Source organism: Pan paniscus, chromosome 12, assembly GCF_029289425.2.
Source record: "Pan paniscus chromosome 12, NHGRI_mPanPan1-v2.0_pri, whole genome shotgun sequence".
NCBI lineage: Eukaryota > Metazoa > Chordata > Mammalia > Primates > Hominidae > Pan > Pan paniscus.
In genome coordinates, this window is record NC_073261.2 from 89,894,932 (window position 1) to 89,914,470 (window position 19,539).

The 19,539-nt window shown below is 39.2% G+C and overlaps 1 protein-coding gene across 6 annotated transcripts in view; it reads left to right on the forward strand.

Annotated features, from left to right (window-relative positions):
- The window catches only part of FEZ2 (fasciculation and elongation protein zeta 2), a 46,646-nt gene that overhangs the window by 15,765 nt on the left and 11,342 nt on the right, over window positions 1-19,539 (forward strand). For all 6 annotated transcript variants that reach the window (XR_010109206.1, XR_010109207.1, XM_034952926.3 and 3 more), the window contains exons 4-5: window positions 1,687-1,828; window positions 4,256-4,524. Coding sequence is in view for 4 of the 6 variants with exons in the window: in XM_034952926.3 (XP_034808817.2) it covers window positions 1,687-1,828; window positions 4,256-4,524 (411 nt within the window). In the remaining 2 variants the exon portion in view is untranslated. The remainder of the gene's footprint in view (window positions 1-1,686; window positions 1,829-4,255; window positions 4,525-19,539) is intronic.

A 19,539-nucleotide genomic window follows, 5' to 3' on the forward strand; every position in this document is an offset into this window, starting at 1 on the left:
AAGGTACCAAGGAAAGGTTGTTGCTTAACCCCAAACCAGAAAAATATGTGAGTTTCCTTGTTTCTTTAGATTTACCCAAACACAGACAAACTGTAAAGTATCTGTGTAGAAATTATTTAGTATCTTTAAAACCCTGGGTAAAAAGCATTAGCATGTATTAAAGTAACATATTGTGTGCCCCAGAAAGAAGTGAGCATTATTCCCGTGGAATGCGCTAATAAGGTCAACCCTGTATTCACTTAAAACCAGTCGAATCAGCTTTCTCATTTTCTGAATACTCTTCCCACCTCTGTTGTATTGTTGAAATGCGATGCCAGAACTTCTTCCTGAAATAAAATGTTCCATGGCTACTCGGACTGTGAATTCTACCACACTCTATTTTTAGGCTGGAAAGATGAGATCAGTAAGGAGATATATTATGGCAAGCTTGGGAGGAGTACATTAAAAATGTACATTAAAATTGTGTTATTTGGATCCTCCTTAGTCATATTTGTGGTTGAATTGTTCTAGGCGTGGGAAGAATGTGGTGCTTAAAAAAGCAAGGTAATAGTAGGTTGGAAGGTTGTTTTGAGGTAGTGGGTAATCTAGGGATAGACATGACCTTGAGAATTCATTGTCCCCTCCTTGACCTGCCTAATACCGTAAACTCTCCCTTTTTTTAAGAGTTGGAATAACAGATTCTGTAGGATCCTTGAGTGGCTCATTGTACCATATTATATTTCCTGTTTTGGAGACTCTTCTTATAATTAACATAATCCCATCTCCTTCAGATTTGCCTTTGTTTTTCCTTGGTGGAAATCTTACCTGTTAAGCTTGTTAATTCATAAAGCATGGAAATATGCTCATGATGTCTTACTCCTTCATTTAATTGTGTTTAATTTTTTTTTTTTTAACTTTAGGTCCTTTTTTCTAACTATTGAGTAATTTTCCTGGGTTTCCTTTACATTTTCGCAGAGTTCTATATCCTTCTCAACTTTTAGAATCTGGAACAGGGCAAGATACTGTTGTAAGATTTGAGCAGCACTGCACTAGACAGTAGATCATTGTTTAAAGTCAAATGTATTTCTGAAGTTTTTCTGCTTTTCACAGCATTTTTCTCTTTGGACTTCTACTTTTTGAGTAATTTAAAAAATCCCTTTTTTCGTTGAATTAATATATAAAATTATTTTTCTGCTGTTGAAAGAATATTTTGCTGTCATAGAGGTAATTTCCCATTTATATATACTTTTTTTGTGCTATTGTATTTTATAAATTTTATGTCAGAATTTTTGATGAGATACCTTTAAATTGAGCACTTGTATGCCTATGGTAAATTTTCTGTTATTTGCTTTCTTCTAACGATTACTCTATGATCTAGCTCTGGTGTGTCTGAAGTAAATTATTATGTGTTTGTAGCACGATTACCTAGACTTTGCAAGACATGTTAGGGCCTTCTGAATCATGATGGACGTAGTAAATCCAATTCTATTTAGGTTTGTGTTTAGTATATTTTAATTTTTTCTTGATAAACCATGTTCACTCCTACAGTCAAAATTTTGATTATTTGGAGCATCCACACCTGAACACCATTGGTTAATGGAGAATTCAGTGCATTTCTGCTCTGGGTGCCTTAGGTGAGCACCGTGTTCCAGATAGATCATTTTCCTTTTGTATATTTGATTAACAGTGGTATGTGTGTTTTCGAAGGTTATTGAAGAAATTGAAGAAATGATGCAGGAATCACCGGACCCAGAAGATGATGAAACCCCTACACAGTCAGATCGGCTTTCAATGCTTTCCCAGGAAATTCAAACTCTTAAGAGGTCTAGTACCGGCAGTTATGAAGAGAGTAAGGGAGCCTGCTGAAATCAATGATTTCTGTGCTTTTTGTCTGTATCAAATGTATAGTATGATCATCTCCAGAAAGCTTTGATTTCATCCTCCTTCTGTTTGTGTCTGTGTCCAAATTTACATTTTTGTTGTTGTTGTTGAGACAGGATTTCACTTATTGGCCCAAGCTGGAATGAAGTGGCATGATTTCAGCTCACTGCAACCTGTGCCTCCCGGGTTCAAGCAATTCTGCCTCAGCCTCCCAAGTAGCTAGGATTACAGGTGCCTGCCACCACGCCTGGCTAATATTTATATTTTTAGTAGAGATGGGGTTTTGTCATGTTGGCCAGGCTGGTCTCGAACTCCTGACCTCATGATCCGCCTGCCTTAGCCTCCCAAAGTGCTGCAATTACAGGCGTGAGCCACCATTGCCTGGTCCCAAATTTCCTCTTACAAGGACAGCAATCATATTGGATTAGGGCCTATCCTAATGACCTTATTTTAATGTAATTACCTCTTTAAAGACCATATCTCCAAATACTGTAACATTCTGAGGTACTTGGGGTTAGGACTTCAACACATGAATTTTGGGGAGGACATAATTGAGTCTATAACAAACCCCATCATATTTGAAGTGTAGAATAGATATTCAGTAATTATTTGTCAAATGCAATTCCTGTTTGTACAAATAGTCTTGTGTGTTACTATGAAGAATTTTGGGAACCATGGATCTGTTTGACATATGTGAGAATAATGAACTCTAGAAACTCTACAGTTGATTTTCATGAAAAATTTCTGAATAAATATAACCAGCCTGTGAATAGCCTGAGGCTCGTTGGAAGGTGTGTATCTAATCATTGCCATATGACTGGTCCCTTCCTTGAATAGGCACTGATGGGATCTGTATCTGCTCAACTCGTGTTGTCACCTAGTTTTATCTTTACGTCATGCCCAGTCCAAAACTTAGTTACCTAAAGACCTTTGGGTTGTATGGCTTCAACATACAGATGGTCAGACAGACCAAATTCTTTCAGATGGTCTGATTTGGCCATGCTCCTGTAGATATGGGCTAAACAGTGTTAAGGTCCTGACTCCCAAATACAGTCCTGATGCCTGATACAGATACTAAAATCTGTATTGGTTTGCTAGGGCTGCCAGAACAAAGTACACGGAGTGGGTGGCTTAAACGACAGGAATTTATATTCTATAGTTCTGGAGGCCAGAAGTCTGAGATCAAGGTGTTGGCAGGTTTGGTTTTTTTCAGAGGCCTCTCTCCTTGACATGCAGATGGCTGCCTTTTCCCTATGTCTTCACGTGGTCTTTCTTCTGTGTCCTGATCACCCTATTTTATAAGAATACCAGTCATATTGGGTTAGGGCCTATCCTGATGCCCTCATTTAACCTTAATTTACCTCTTAGAGACCCCCTCTCCACATTCTGAGGCCCTGTGGGTTGGGACTTTAACAGTGTCCTATATGTCACAAGGGGCAGAAGTGCTGAGAAAAGACTGAAATGAGGTTTCAGGGAATATTGTTCCCTTTTGTCTTCCCAGTTTTTTTAGTCCATTCTTGCACTGCTATAAAATGCCTGAAACTGGGTGATTTATACGAAAAGAGGTTTAATTGGCTAATGGTTCCACAGACTATACAGGAAGCCTGGCAGCATCTGCTTCTGGGGGGGCCTCAGGGAGCTTTTACTCATGGTGGGAGGTAGAGCTGGAGCAGGTATCTTCACATGGCTGGAGCAGGAGGAAGGGGGCGGGGGGGAGTGCCACACACTTTTAAACAACCAGGTCTCATAAGAACTCTGTCATGAGAACAGCACCAGGGGGATGGTACTAAACTGTTAGAAATTGCCCTCATGATCCAGTGACCTCCCACCAAGCCCCACCTCCAACATCACATTTCAGTAAGAGATTTGGGTGGGGACACAGATACAAACCATATCACCAATTTCAACAAAATTCACAGATCAGGACGTATGTAATTAAGTGTATATTTAGTTTAATTCTTTCAGATCAACTCCTTTCCTGTTCAGAGATATCCCAGAACCCTGCTGAACGACTTGCAGTTTTTTTGTCAGCAGGTGGATTCTGTACTTTCCCTCGGTTTTTGTGTTTGTTCTTTTCCATGTACAAGCCTTCACAGTCTTGACTGAAGTATTATTCATGCAATGATTTATTTGCACAAGTAAAAACTTTTGTTAGACTTTCTTGCCAGCAGGCTGAGAAGTGACTCACCTGCCCACTTACCTCTACTCAGATCTGATCTCCAGAAGTTGTAGAATTCTGAGAAGATCACACGCAGTCAATTTAATTGCTTGGAATATGATTTTTGCTCTTTGGCATTGATTACATAGGTGTTTAGTCATTCCTAGTGACTACTCTGTTTTGCTTCCTTGAAACGTTTTTGTCTTAATATCTGCTGTATTTTGTTTTTGGTTACAGGAGTGAAAAGGCTCTCAGTGTCTGAGTTAAATGAAATCCTGGAAGAAATCGAGACTGCCATTAAGGAGTACTCTGAGGAGCTGGTGCAGCAGTTGGCTTTACGAGATGAACTGGAGTTTGAAAAGGAAGTGAAAAACAGCTTTATTTCTGTTCTTATTGAAGTGCAAAACAAACAGAAAGAGCACAAAGAAACAGCAAAAAAGAAAAAGAAACTAAAAAATGGCAGCTCTCAGAATGGGAAGAATGAGAGAAGTCATATGCCCGGCACAGTAAGTGATGTTTTGCAGGAGTCGTCAAACACTGGAAACAGGTTCTGTGGTAGTCCCAGCCTTTGGGGCTGGTGGCAGGTGTGACAGGTTGTACATGGGCAGGAGTGTTAACACTTCTAATCAGAGCCCAGTGGGATTTTATTCCAGAATACCACTGTGCTCAGCTTCTTCAGAAAGTCGTTTTCTTGACTAGGGTGTACTGGTTATCTGAATAATACTGAAATGTTTAGCAAGGAAGTAAGTGGAAGGAAGAGGGGGCAAAAAAGGAGAATGTCTTGAAGAAAAGAAGCTTTAGCAAGTGACCATTTTTACCACATCAAAATGTGAAGAGTGGTTATGTATATTTGGCTAGTAGTTTTTTTCTTACTTTTGCTGAACTCTTATGAGTTGTGTGATAAGAAATTAGAAGGGGTTTATTTAGAGGTAGCAGAACTCTGCTCAAGGCACAAATTGTTTGTAAACAGGTTCCTCCTGATTTTTCAGTGAGGTTGGAATACAAGAAGGTAAGTGACATTAGCCATGTGGCCTAGTATTTGGCAGACTACACTATTTCTGACTGGTGAAAACAAGTTTAGAACATCTGAAACGCTGACCCTTTGATAAGATTTTTTTGTGTCGAAGTCTTGTGTATTCCCACCTTGATTTTGTTTGTGTGTGAAGAAATGTTGGTTTTATTTTTAGAGTATGATGGTTGGGTAAAGAGATCTCTTTTTCTAAATGGGACATCTCTTTTTAATTTGTGATATCAATAACATGGTCTTACAAATCACAAACTAGCTATTATGGCTTGCAATAATATGAGTTCTGTTTTTGATAAAGTCTGATTTATTTATCTAAAGAATACTTAGCAGAGAAATAGATCTCATTAAGCAGATGCTGTTGGAATCCTGGAAATACAGTTCTAGGATGGTGGGCCACCAATGAGCAGTTAACACAAAAAGAGTCTTACCATATAGCTCATTTATTATGCTGTAATTAGCCTATGAATAAATCCATTTTTTTTAGTGTAATGTTCATTTGTATCTATTTTGAAAGGACATCGTGGCCGGGCACGGTGGCTCACGCCTGTAATCCCAGCACTTTGGGAGGCCGAGGTGGGCTGATCACCTGAGGTCAGGAGTTCGAGACCAGCCTCAACATGGAGAAACCCCGTCTCTACTAAAAATATAAAATTAGCCGGGTGTGGTGCTGCATGCCTGTAATTCCAGCTACTCTGGAGGCTGAGGCAGGAGAATTGCTTGAACCCAGGAGGCGGAGATTGCGGTGAGCCAAGATCGCGCCATTGCCCTCCAGCCTGGGCAACAAAAGCGAAACTCCATCTCAAAAAAAAAAAAAAAAGGACATTGCTTATGCATTGACTTTGAAAAAAGTTCTCAGATATCTATTATTTTTAAGAAATGGCAGTATTGATTGAATAGGTGTTTATTTAGTTATTCCTAGTGAGTACTCTGAAAAAAACCCAAAACCAACCCACATTTGTTTGAATATACAATCCTAGAAAATTTGCTTTAAAATATTAGGGACACTATTTTGCATTTGCATCTCATATTTTTAGAACTGGCACCCTTTAAATTGCCCTGTTATGCAAGTGAGATTAAATAAAATGCTTAGTTAAAAAGTCATAGCATGGTTGGTAATTTCTGCCTATTTGCTTTTAGGGATTACATGTAAATCCTCCATTTATTGCTGTTAACACTTGGCTGAGAAAAGTAAATTTATCCCTAGAGGGGTTTAAAGGCTTCGTTTTGTAACTCCCATGTAAAAAGGGTTAGAGTAAATCTATTGTGTAATTTTACATGGCATTTATATTGAGAAATGGATTTGGCAAGGCAACAGTTAGGTCTTACTTCAGCCTTCATTGGTCTTGAAATAGATTCATAGTAACAGTAAATATTTTTCATAATATTTGAACTTTTGAAGTTGCATTTTGCCTGATTTACAATTTGTGTCAAAAATTTTAATCAGTTCAGTAATGGCACGGCTAAGCTTGCAGTACTAGTTTCCTGTATCCTTTTAAAGCCTAAAATGCGGCCGGGCGCGGTGGCTCACGCCTGTAATCCCAGCACTTTGGGAGGCCAAGGTGGACGGATCACCTGACGTCAGGAGTTCAAGACCAGCCTGGCCAACATGGTGAAACTCCGTCTCTACTAAAAAATACAAAAATTAGTTGGGCGTGGTGGCGCATGCCTGTAATCCCAGCTACTCGGGAGGCTGAGGCATGAGAATCGCTTGAACCCAGGAGGCGGAGGTTGCAGCGAGCCAAGATTGCTCCACTGTACTCCAGCCCGGGCAACAGAACGAGACTCTGTCTCAAAAAAAATAAAATAAAATAAAAATAAAAAGCCTAAAATGCCAGGGAAAGACCATCCTATCTGTGACACAAGTAGGCTGGAAGGGTGATTCTGAAAATAGTGGTAGGTTGCTCAAAAGAATCCCAAAGTGAAATAGGCAGTTGGATAAACAGATTCCAGGAGCTTGCCAAACATTTTACCAAGCATTTTATATCACATGCAGTCTTGGCAAGACCTGGTCTCTATGAGTTTGCTATTATCAGTGATACTAATTCCTAAAAAATGGTGACCTCCTTAGAATTGTCATATGTTACCTGTTTTTCCAATAACATCAGTCACTTTTTTTTTTTTTTCCTGCCTGAGATATTTTTGTTTCATTAGCAGGACTTGAAGTTTTTCGTTAAGTATAGAATAGCTTCCATTTTTCTTCATGTATGTTTCACTGAAGCAGTACATCAATTTGTAGTTGGCATACCACTTTATCTAAAATTGTTACCTTGTTCTCTTTGGTCCAAAGATACTCTAATGAAATATTGGAGTGGGTATAGAGCAGAGTTAAACTTGGAGACAGATTTTGTTTTAAATATTTGTTGTGGTGAAAAAAAAAATAGAGGGCATAGGGATGCTATTTAGAGCATTGGAAAATTTCATTAGACCATGAAAATATGTGAAATGTTACAGAAAGTATTATCTTATAAAAGTGAAATATGATTTTGATTGGAGTTTTAGGTTTAAAATAACCATAATGCTGTATGTTGGGTAAGATGAAACAATATTCATTCATTCAGCAAGGATTTGTGGAGTGCTTTCCTGTGGCAGGTGTTCTTCAAGATACAGTGGGCAGGATGACTCATGATGGTAATCCTAGGACTTTGAGAGGCTGAGGTGGGAGGATTCCTTGAGCCCAGGAGTTTGAGGCCAGACTGGGCAATATAGTGAGACCTTGTCTTTACAAAATAAAAATTATAAAATTAGCCAGGTGTGGTGGCATGCACCTGTAGTCCCAACTACTTGGGAGTCTGAGGCGAGAGGATTGCTTGAGCCCAGGAGGTTGAGGCTGCAGTGGGCCATGGTCACACCACTCCACTTACAGCCCGACCCTGTCTCAAACAAAAAACAAAAAACAGAAAAACCACAGTGGCGAATAGAATAGAATAGATGAGGCCCATCCCATGCCTTCCTGGAGCTTATAGTCTAATGACGGAGAAAGGCAATAAACAAGGAAAAAATGAATGGATGATGGAATTTTAGTAGTAAATAAAGGCCATGAAGAAAACCAAAGGCTGGGTGAGGTGGTAGATGGTGATGCTGTTGGGAAGCTGTTTTGGAGAGTGTCACTACACCACTGCTTCTCCTCATTGACAAGGGAGCCTGCCTAGTCCCTTTCCAATTCTCCATTTGAAGAGGAGGTTAAAGGAGTGGACTTCTTTGGGAAGTGCAACTCAAGAGAGTGGCAGGCTTTATATTTCCTCTGTCCTTTTTTGCAGCATCTGGAGGAGCAGAGGATGAGGGTTAGTGGTTAAAGGGCACTGTCTATTTATCACTATGGTGACCTACATGTATTTCTTTGTGCTGACCATGCTGTTTTGGGTGACACTTCTTTATATTCAATGCTCTTCTTCTGGAATCAAATTCCTTACCTGCTGCTTCTGTCCACTTGGGGGATTTTTTTTTTTCTCACTCATCCTTTAAAATCATGGCCAAGCATTGTCTTCCTTTCTTAGAACCTTCCTTGATGACTCTGTGTCCGATGCAGAGTTGACTACTCTCTCTTTTTAGAGGGGTTAGTGTTATTCCTCTTTAGTATTTCTATTATCACTGTTGTATCATACTGCAATTTTTTGTTTTCATGCCTATCTCTGTTTTATGTCCCTAAGGATAAGAAATTTAACTTTACTTTCTCGGTATTCGTAGATCCAACCTTAGGTACCTAATAACTTTCTGCTGAATGAATGAGTGAACGAAAGATAAACTTGCAAATATTTATTTCTATATTGGATCTTTCTGCCAGGTGTCAAACCCATGGACAATGAATATTGTCTAAGACAATAGAATATTGACTAAGAGCTTTGGGTTAAGAGCTGTGTTTGAATCTTCGTCCTACATACAGACGGCTTTGAATTTTGGAGAGATTAAATGAAATAATGTATATAAGATAAGCAAACATAGCAAACACCATGAGTAAATGCTAATTGTTGTATATGTCCAACTGCCTACTAGACAATTCCCTTTGGATATCTTGTAAGAGTCTGAAATTTATACTATTAAACCAAAGTTACCATTTTCCTAAAATTGAATTATTTTCTTTTGGTTAGCAAAACTAGTTTATCCACTCACTGAAACCGATAGAATTTCCAAGTCAAAGAATATAGAGTTTTAAATGGCTTTAAATGACCAGCTTTTCGAATTATTCTGTAGAAGTGTAGCCCAGTAGAGCGTAAGAGTGACCATTTTCCCACACCTCCCGCCAACAGTAGATATTAAGAGCTTTTGAATATACACTGCATAGGCAAACAATGGGTTTGATCTATTGACCATTTGCATTCTTTTATGAGTTGCCTATTATGTTTATATGCCTGTTATGAGATGTTTTCATATTTATTTGTGAGGGTACACATACTTGTGATATTGAAGTACCACACTGTGTTGTAATCATTGGCTTAAACCTCTCTTCTAACAGAGTGCAAGCTCTTTAAAGGCTCATTTACACTGCTTTCCCAGCACCTCACCTAATTTCTTGTTCTTCGCACATCACTTAATGCATGTTTGTTGAATTGAAACTTCAGTGTACAGGAGATTGAATCCCGGAGGATTTAGATTTGTAGTATTTGAATTATTATTGTTCTATTGGGGATTTTTATTGAGGGAGCCAGGCTTCTGTTATATCAAACATTCACAGGTCATTGAATTTCAGTAGCAGTTCTCATGAATACAAGAATAGGTTGAACAACACCAGGTTATGTTGTAATTTAGTAGTTGCTATTCATCTAGTGTTATCTGCAGTTGTCTGGGCATTATGACCTACCTGCTTAGCATCATAACTTAGTAAACTTATATGTATGAAAATGGAATAGTTACTCTCTGAGTATCTAGTAACAAATATTTGAATTGAATGTCACATGTAAGGTTGTTTATGCTAAGTCTTGTTGAGAAGATAGGAATCGATAGTCTTTTCTGTTTGCCATAATGACATTGAACTTTGAAGAGAGAATTTCTACTGTGTTACACTCCACCATCAAAAATGCATAACTGCGTCAGTCAACCCTGAAAAAGTTTATACTGACAACTTTTGGGATATTAGCAATCAGTGACTAATGGTAGTAGAGAAAAGAAAAAACTGTAAAAAGAATCACATTACCCTAATTTATTGCTTTTCGGGGGTTAGGGAGAGAATTGCTGAAGGATGGGGGAGAGCTAGGGCTTAGATGATATACACTCTTTCTTGTATATATTTTCTTTCACAGCTACATTGCTCCGTTTCTGTGACTCAGCTCATGTTATGATATGATTGATAGCCTTTGTTTGGGGCTTCTGTTTAAAACAACATGGACCTGGCTTTTTCCCCCCTTCTTTTTAATTTGGAATTTTTTAACAGCACATTCGCTCAGATGATTTAGACCAGGGTTTGTCAAGGCAGACTACTGTCGAAGGGCTAAATCAACTCTTCACCTGTTTTGTGAATACAGTTTTACTGGAACACAGCTATGTTCATTCATTTATATATCATCTGTAGCAGCTTTGGGGCTATATGGACAGAGTTGAGTGGTTGCCGTAGAGACTGTGTGGCTTACAAAGCCTAAAATAATTAATGCCTGGCTCTTTACAGAAAAAGTTTGCCAATCTCTGATTTAGACTTAGTAAAATTAAAAAGTAGAACAAAAAGTTATGAACTCCAGTTAAGTGAGTTTGCATAGATAAAAAGAGTACTGTAATGTGTCTAAAGTTTGTATTTAAAAGGTTACTTTGTTTTATCTTGAGATTATGTTGAATTGTTCCTTTTCTTGGGGCCCCTTCAGCAGCAGCCTGAGTGATAGTGACACCTTGGCCAGCCAATCTCCAAGCTACGTGTGGCAGCTTCTTGTCTAGCAGCAGACCTCTGTGCTGTGTGTGTCTGAATCCCGGTAGCTAGGTAAAGAGAGTGAGCAGGTAGACTAGTGTTCTCTAAATACGGAGACAAACAAAAGGAAAAAAAATGTTGTATTATACACAGTGATAAAATGTGGTTTTAAAAGAAGGTTAGAGGAGAAGTGGAAAAGGCATGAGTTTTTTTTCCCCTTTATCTTTTTTTTTTTTTTTTTTTTTTTCTGAGACGGAGTCTCACTCAGCTGCTCATGCTGGAGTGCAGGGGCGCGATCTCGGCTCACTGCAACCTCCGCATCCCCGGTTCCAGCGATTCTCCTGCCTCAGCCTCCCGAGTAGCTGGGATTACAAGTGTGGTCCACCCCGCCCGGCTAACTTTTGTATTTTTTTTTTTTTTTTTCAGTAGAGATGGGGTTTCACCATGTTGGCCAGGCTTGTCTTGAACTCCTGATCTCAGGTGATCCACCTGCCTTGGCCTCCCAAAGTGCTGGGATTACAGGAGTGAGCCACAGTGCCCAGCCTTTTTCCCCTTTATCTAAGCAGTGGTGCTTGAGATACTAAATTCTACCTGATATACATTCTTTTTTTTTGAGACAGGGTCTTGCTCTATTGCCCAGGCTGGAGTGCAGTGGTGCCATCTGGGCTCACTGCAGCCTCTACCTCCTGGGTTCAAGCGGTTCTCCTGCCTCAGCCTCCTGAGTAGCTGGGATGACAGGTGCCCGCCAGTACACTCGGCTAATTTTTTTTAGTAGAGATGGGGTTTCACCAAGTTGGCCAGGATGGTCTTGAACTACTGGCCTCAAGCGATCCGCCCACCTCGGCCTCCCAAATTGCTGGGATTACAGGCGTGAGCAACCGTGCCCGGCTCTGATATACATTCTTGAATGTAAATATTGACACATTTTAACAATAATTTGTTGGTGATATTTGGTAGTACTTGCTGCATTTTCTTTAGTGCAAAGCATTTACTAAAAATTACTATTAGCATGATAGAAGGTCATTGTAGGGTGCAGAGAAACTTGAATATATAATGGCTATTATTTTAATAATTCAAACCTATGAATTATGAATTACTTTAGATGTGGAACAAATTTGTTTTATGAAAAATAATATTACCTAGAGAAATATATGTCATCATCAGTTTTTGATATGTTTTTATCATCTATTCTTTGTTTTCTGCAATGGTTTTTGGTGGTAGGCTGGTAATAGTGAACTTTCATGATCCATCAGTTAATGTAGTAAAAATCAGGAGTCCATTCTTGACTTCTTTATGTGTTAGAGAGGTCATTGTTAATATAAACAAGTTCACATAAAAGCTGTAATATGCCAGGAAATTGTGTTGTTCTTGTATACAGTCTTGTGCCACATAGTGATATTTCGGTCAGTCATGGACTGCGTATAGATAGATGGTGGAGTCAGGATTATAATGCTGTATTTTTACTGTACTTTTTCTATGTTTATCTATATTTAGATACACAAATACTTACCATTGTGTTACTGTTGTCTACATTATTCAGTACAGTAACATGCTATATAGGTTTGTAGCCTAGGAGCAGTAGACTATACCATGTAGCCTAAGTATGGAGTAGACTATACAATTATGTAGGTTTGTGTAAGTACACTCTGTCATGGTCTATACGACAAAGTTGCCTGACTCATTTCTTAGAATGTATCCTCATTTTTAAGCAGCACATGACTGTACTTAGAGTATTTATGTTTCAGGAAGGAATTTCTAAAATTGCCAAGATCAATTATTATATTCTAGTTTTAGTGGTTTTGAAAATATTTGGCAATAATTAGTTTAGTTTCCACATTAATATTAAGTTACATAAAAAATTTTAAAAAGATCTTCAAAGATAAAAATTAAATTATTTAATGCTAATTTTGAAGATCTTTGTATTATATTTTTTCTGCCATAAAAATAAACTTATATAACAGTTGTTTAATATTGAAGATTTTCAAGTGTGTATCTGCTTTGGTATAATGTATATTTTCTAATTTACTTAGATCTGTTTTTTTAAAAAAATTTTTGGTAGAATTTGCTTTTATAACTGCTTTATAATTCACATTAAAATTATTTGAAGTATTAAAACAAGATATTACTTTTACATGTTAAATAATATCTTAACTATTTGAATATTTTTACTCTAAATTTTTTACACTTGTTTCCTCATTTTGATTATTTTAATTGTTTAAAACTTAAACCTACTGTTTTATAATGTTTGAAAATCATATTCAAGCTATTGAAAATGTCGTGATTTATAAGGAACAATAATTATGTTTTCATTTTGCTTTCATTTGAACCTCCTGAGTATAAAGAATATTAATGAAGTAAGAGTAGATTAGAGTAAGAGTCAGAAATAGAAGAAAAGCATTCCTTGATTGCTTTTTCAAACCTTTTTTCTGACATTGAGCTTTGATATTGAGATTTTAAAATGATTTCCTGGCCAGTTAGAAATCTGTACCAGTTGGTGTCAGGTGAGGCTGAGAAACAAGTTTGATAGCAGGAATAGTGTAAATTTCCTGAGCCCTTTGTTGTCTTGCTTTTCCCTGTCTTGGATGTTGCTTTCTGTGAAGTTGGTTGAACTGGTGAATGTGCTGTGTGTAGAATAAGCTGATATATTTAAGATACCACAGAAGAACTAACAAACTGCAGCACTGTATCTGATTCTTGTTCACTTTTATGTAGCATAGTGTTCTCTAGCTCTTTTCTTTTTATTGTTCAGAAAGACCGAATTATTTAAGTGTTAACTTGTTTTCTGTTTAAGCTTTTTTGCTGATTCCGTGCTTAGTCATAGATAGTAATGTCTCTTTATGTTGTTTTCAGTCCTGTCAGCTAGGAACTATAATCGGGGATTTATTTTTTCTCAGCTGCAATTTTGTTTATATTAGAAGAACTTGAAATGCTGTTTTTGCTGTTCTGGAGAAAAGTAGAAAGGTGTGGTTATTTCTCTTTGGGAGTTGTGTCTAAAATATTATTCTATCCTTTTTATTTTCAGGAATTGTAGCCAGTACTTTTTTGAATATTGATATTTGCTGAGCACTTTCCTAGGTACTTGCATGGATTATTCCATGTAACCTTCACAACAACTCTATAAAGAAGGTATTATTGTTATTATTTCCATTTCATAAATGAGTAGACAAAAGCTTAACAGGGACCTTAGCTCACAGAACCAGCATGCATTGGAATGAGGATGTGGAGTTATTTAGAGGTGGATGGAAGGATCCTTGGCCTGAACTTTCGTTTTCTGAGCTTTGCAAGGATGTTGTAAATGGGCCTTGGGGATCTTGGCCCATTTCTTTGTCTTTCAGATTTTGGTGAATTTTTATAAATCTATATCCTATTTATACATTGTTGCTACTGGTTTTGTCTGAGAAAAGTTTCCAGATAAGGACTGATTTTGAGACTTTCAATACATACTTATGCCAGGGAAGGAAACAACCACGAGGCAGTGGTGAGTATTCTCAGCGTAAATACTGGTGTTGAAGCTGTGTATTGAATACCCTCTTCCTCCGTCCTTGCCACATTACTTTGGCATTTGTCAGTAGTGAGGGCAACAATAAAGTAAATACTGTAATGCTTAATCATTTCCCTGCTCACAAATGGGCTCCTATCAAAAATTCCATTCTGAGAGGGGGCATTTTATAGCACTATTAACTCCTTCCTAAAGACGTAGTGGGAAATGGATGAATCAATTACAAAATAACTTCAGATTCAGAATTTTCACCAGTTCTTCACTTTGAATTTGAACACTTGGATTCTTTATTTCAAACTTGGAAATGGTAGATTAAATGGAAGGAGGATTGGGTTTTCTGATATACTGCGTTATTGCAGTTATTTAAATTAAACTGTAACAAATTGTTTTTTCTTTTCTTTTAAAAACTTATTTACTTATTTATTTAGTAACAAATCTTTAATGTCCTTCATTTCATTCAGCATTCATAACCCTGAGACTTAGTTCTGTTGGCGCTTTGGTATGTCTTTGGTACTTTAACCTTGAGAAATGTTAACAAAGAAATGCTTCCCTCCCTTCCCCCTCCCACTCTGTCTCCCTCCTCCCCTACCCCTTCTGTCTCTCCCTTTCCTTGTCCTCCTACTTATAAAATTTAAGCATAGAGAAAATCTTCCCTCTGGCCCAGTTAAGCACCATAAGCACCTAATAATACCGCATCTGCTCTCAAGGTTGTAAATGTAGTGTTTCTAAATGAGGTGACGTTTACTAAAAAGTATATTTAACCTGCCTCTGAGGTTTTATCTTTTTAAAATTCATTTTGTCTTCCAAAAGGGTGTATTATTTTTTGGAATTTACAGGGCAGCTATAAAACAGAATGCACAGTATGCTCTACACAGCTCGTTTCCTGTTTCTTCCTGGTCTCACTGCCCTGGTCTCTCTTTTCCTTTATCCTTCTAGTTCACTGATCTCCTACTTGCTACTCTTTGATTATCCTAGCTAGGGGTTTGAGATTTCTTTTTTTTTTTTGAGACAGAGTCTTGCTCTATTGCCCAGGCTGGAGTGCAATGGTGCGATCTTGGCTCACTGCAACCTCCGCCTCCCGGGTTCAAGTGATTCTCCTGCCTGAGCCTCTCGAATAGCTGGGATTACAGGCACCCGCCACCACGTCTGGCTAATTTTTGTACTTTTAGTAGAGATGAGGTTTCACCAGGTTGGCCAGGCTGGTCTCGAACTCCTGACGTCAGGTGATCCACCCACCTCGGCCTCCCAGAGTGCTGGGATTACAGGCGTGAGCCTCCGTGCCTGGCCGGGGTTTGAGATTTCTTAGTCACTCCATTGTTTTATGTTTTACAAACCACGCCAACAAGATTATTTCATTAATCTCATCTTACTTTCCTAGACTAGATTCTTCAGTGGACTTTTCCAGAACTCCGTTGTTCACTCTTCTGAAAAATAACTTGATGTTCTGTCCTGTCATCTTTATTCTGTTCATACTCCACTTATTTTGGGCTTTTTGTTTTCTTTCTCTCCTGCAAGAAGTCAAGACACCTCATGATATGGTGAAACGATCACAGGCTCTAAGGCTCTTGGGTTCTGGTGTTAGGAGTGTCACAACCTCAGCTTATGAGATGTTTAAAAATGCCTGCTATGGCCCAGGCACTATGCAAGCTGCGGGGATGGAAAGATGCCTAAGACCTGTCTCTCCCTTCAGAATGTAGTCATTTCCTCATAAGAAAATGAAGCCACTGGACTCTGAATGTATCATCTGGCTGTGCAGTTCTGCCATTCTGGAGCACTCATTTATTTAGTCCTATAGAGAGAGAGAGAGTGTGTGTGTGTGTCTATGCATATGTGTGTGTTTTTAATTTGCTTAATAATGGATCTTTTTGATTGAATTAATCCATAGACTCATAGGATTTACAAATAAGAAGACGTTTAAAGTTAATATGATTTAATCATCTGTTTTACAGGTGAGGAAACAGGCCTTGGCAGTAAAGTGACTGCCCTCCTGTCACACAATTAGTGGCAAAGCTGGGAAAGAACCCAGATCTTCGATTTCTAATTCAGCACTTTTCTGTCCAAGTTGACCGTTTAAAAATTTCTTGATTCTAAGACTTTTGCCTGAGCTATGATTCCTGGTTTCATACAGAAATCTGGAAGTATCCCACTGGTATTGGTAATGATTGCTGTAGCGTTTTGCAGGTTAAGTCACTGACTATCAGTCAGATGCCTCCTACATACTGGTCTGGTTTTTGCTTTTTGGAGCATATTAAAGAAGTATCTGACATTTTTTTTTTTTTTCTGTCCTTAAGGATTTTGAGAACTTGAGTTGAATTTATGAAAAATTAACCTGACCAGAATTTTCATTTTTCTTTCTTTATTGTTTCTCTTTAGATCTTGTGCACTCTACCTCCCCATTAAAAATATCTTGATTACTTTTTTTTTTTTTTTTTGAGACGGAGTCTTGCTCTGTCACCCAGGGTGGAGTGCAGTGGCGTGATCTTGGCTCACTGCAAGCTCCGCCTCCCGGGTTCACGCCATTCTCCTGCCTCAGCCTCCCGAGTAGCTGGGACTACAGGTGTCCGCCACCGCGCCTGGCTAATTTTTTGTATTTTTAGTAGAGATGGTGTTTCACTGTGTTAGCCAGGATGGTCTCCATCTCCTGAACTTTTCTTATACTACTATTAGGCAAACATTAATTGATCCACAGTTGTATCCCTGGCGTGGGTGTTAAGGATGTAGAATCAATTTCAGTTTTCCAGGAATGTGCTGCCCATGGGTTGCAGATTGAATGATGAACCATCCAATGTGCTTTAGTGCGGTGATTCTCAACCAGGCCAATTTTGCCCCCCACGGGACATGAGTCAATGTCTGAAAACATTTGTTGTTGTCACAACTGGGCAGGGTGGGGAAGGATGGGGGTGGTACTGCTGGCATCCTGGTGAACAGAGACCGGAGGTGCTAGTAGAGATCCCACCCCACTACACTGACCCCCGTGACAAGAATGATCTGACTGGAAATGTCAGTAGTGTCAACGTGGAGAAACCTAGGTACAGGGTGTGATAATTGCTATATTCAAAACAACTACCACGTTTTTAGTGTTTTCTGAGCCTGGCTCTGTTCTGTGGTCAAGGTGGACATATATTACTATTGCCCCTAGCTACGTTTAGGGGTCTGGGAAGGCTGAGTTGCACCCGGAGGTCAGGTAGAAGGAGGAGGGAACAGGCACAGACAGCAGAGGGGGTGGTGTATGCCACCACTTGGAGGGGACAGTTAGGGACATCTGGGGAAATGCAGGCTGCTCATTATGGTGAAAGCTAGAAGGTGAGGGAGCAAGAAACTCAAGAAGAGGCTATGGAAATTGCACAGTGGAAGCTGGAAAATGGATGGCGTCGTACGACATTCTGAGGCACCTGGTTTTTGTTTAAAGGCTTTAGAGAACCAAAAATGGATTTTAGGTCAGGTAGTTACATGTTTGGGTTTGTCTGTTTTGGAAGACAACTTCAGTGGTTTCAAGGAGAACTAATTGGAAGGAGGCAACTGGAGATAAGTTAATTAGGAGGCTGTTGCAGCCATTTCATGTAAGAATTGAGCCAGGGAAGTGAAAGTAGGGATGGAAATATAAATAGTTGAATTTCAGAGATATTGGTGAAGTTGATTGGTTCGGACACCAAAGAAGGGAGGAGTTAGGGTCAGGTCATTGATTGTTGACGAGGGCAAGCATAGATAAAGCACATGTGCCCCTTCCCCAAAGGGAGGTATGTAAATCTTGTCAGCAGTACCTGCTTCTAGCTTCAAGTCCAGCAAATGAGGGGATGTCTCTCTTTTCCGTCAACCTATGGTCTGAAAGTTAAGCCAGCCATTGCAACACATTGGCAAACAACAGGGGAGAGAAGACAGGGTTGCTGCAATAAAATCTTATAAAAAGGAGGAGAGAATGGACATATTCCATAGATGCTGTGTTCCATCCCATTGAATGAGAATTGCAAGACCTCCTGCACACTAGCTGTGGCGTGAACTCCCGAGTTGGCCAGGTTGGCTGCTTTTGGTTTTATTCTCTGAGAAGGTCTCCCTTGTCCAGTGTCCTTTGTGGCTCATCTAGGATGGGTGTATAAGTCGTATTTCAGCTCAGATGTCATCTCCTCAGGCAGCTTTTCTCTGACGTCCGAGTAGAAAGTAGGCATCCAGTTTTTAATCGCCTTGCTGGAGCTAGGGATAGGGCATGTGTTAGTTATCTGCAGCATTCACTTCATTTACGTGTTGTGCTTTTTGTGCCCCCTTATGCTGGAATGTAAGGTCAGGAGGGTGGGAGGGGCCTTGGCTGATGTGTTCACTCTGAATCTCTAATACCTGGAATGGTATCTGGCTCAGGATGCTTTTTGAAAGAAAGAGGAAATGAATGAGCGAGGAGAATAAAATGCTGAAGGAGGAACCGGTTTTTAAATTTTTTTGTTTGTGTTTTGGTGGGGAAGAGGACATTGAATCCAGTTTTGGATATGAGTTTTAGAAATACTGATATTAAATATAGACAGGAGCATAGGCTTGTCAATAGGCCATTAAACATACAATAGGTACAGATGTCCAATTGGCCATTAAACATGCAGAGTGAAGCTCAGGGAAATTACAGTAAAGATAGCTAACATATACTGAGCTTTGTCATGTGCCAGTCTCTGTTCTTAGCACTTTACTGATCTTAGTAAAGTGGAGCTATCAATTTATGGAAGCAGAAGCTGAAGCTATTGAGTGGTAATGCCCAGAGGGGGTGCATGATAATTAAATAGGGACAGAATCCAGAGGCACAGCAGCATCTGAGAGGTGAGTCAAGAAAGAGGCACAAGATCCTAGGGAACACTGGCATTTAAGGGATGAGTGAAGAAAGTGGCCCCTCTTAGAAGAAGCAACTAGAGAGCAGGAGGGTTGGGGTGAGGGAAATCTGGGAGAGTGTGGTGTCTCTGAATCCAAGGAAGCGGTTCAGGGAGGGGGGATTCCTGGATGTCTCAGAGATCTGAAAAGTGGCCGTGGTCTTCCAGATCAAATAAATGATGTTGGGAAGAGCTGTTTCAGGAAAACCTTGGGAAAGGAAATAGGTTGAGGGTTTGAGAATTTCGGGTTGCTGTCAGGAAGGAGCTAGTAGAGAGGGAGAGTTTGGAAATGCAGTGGAGGGAGAATATTGATGCTGCCTGACTTCT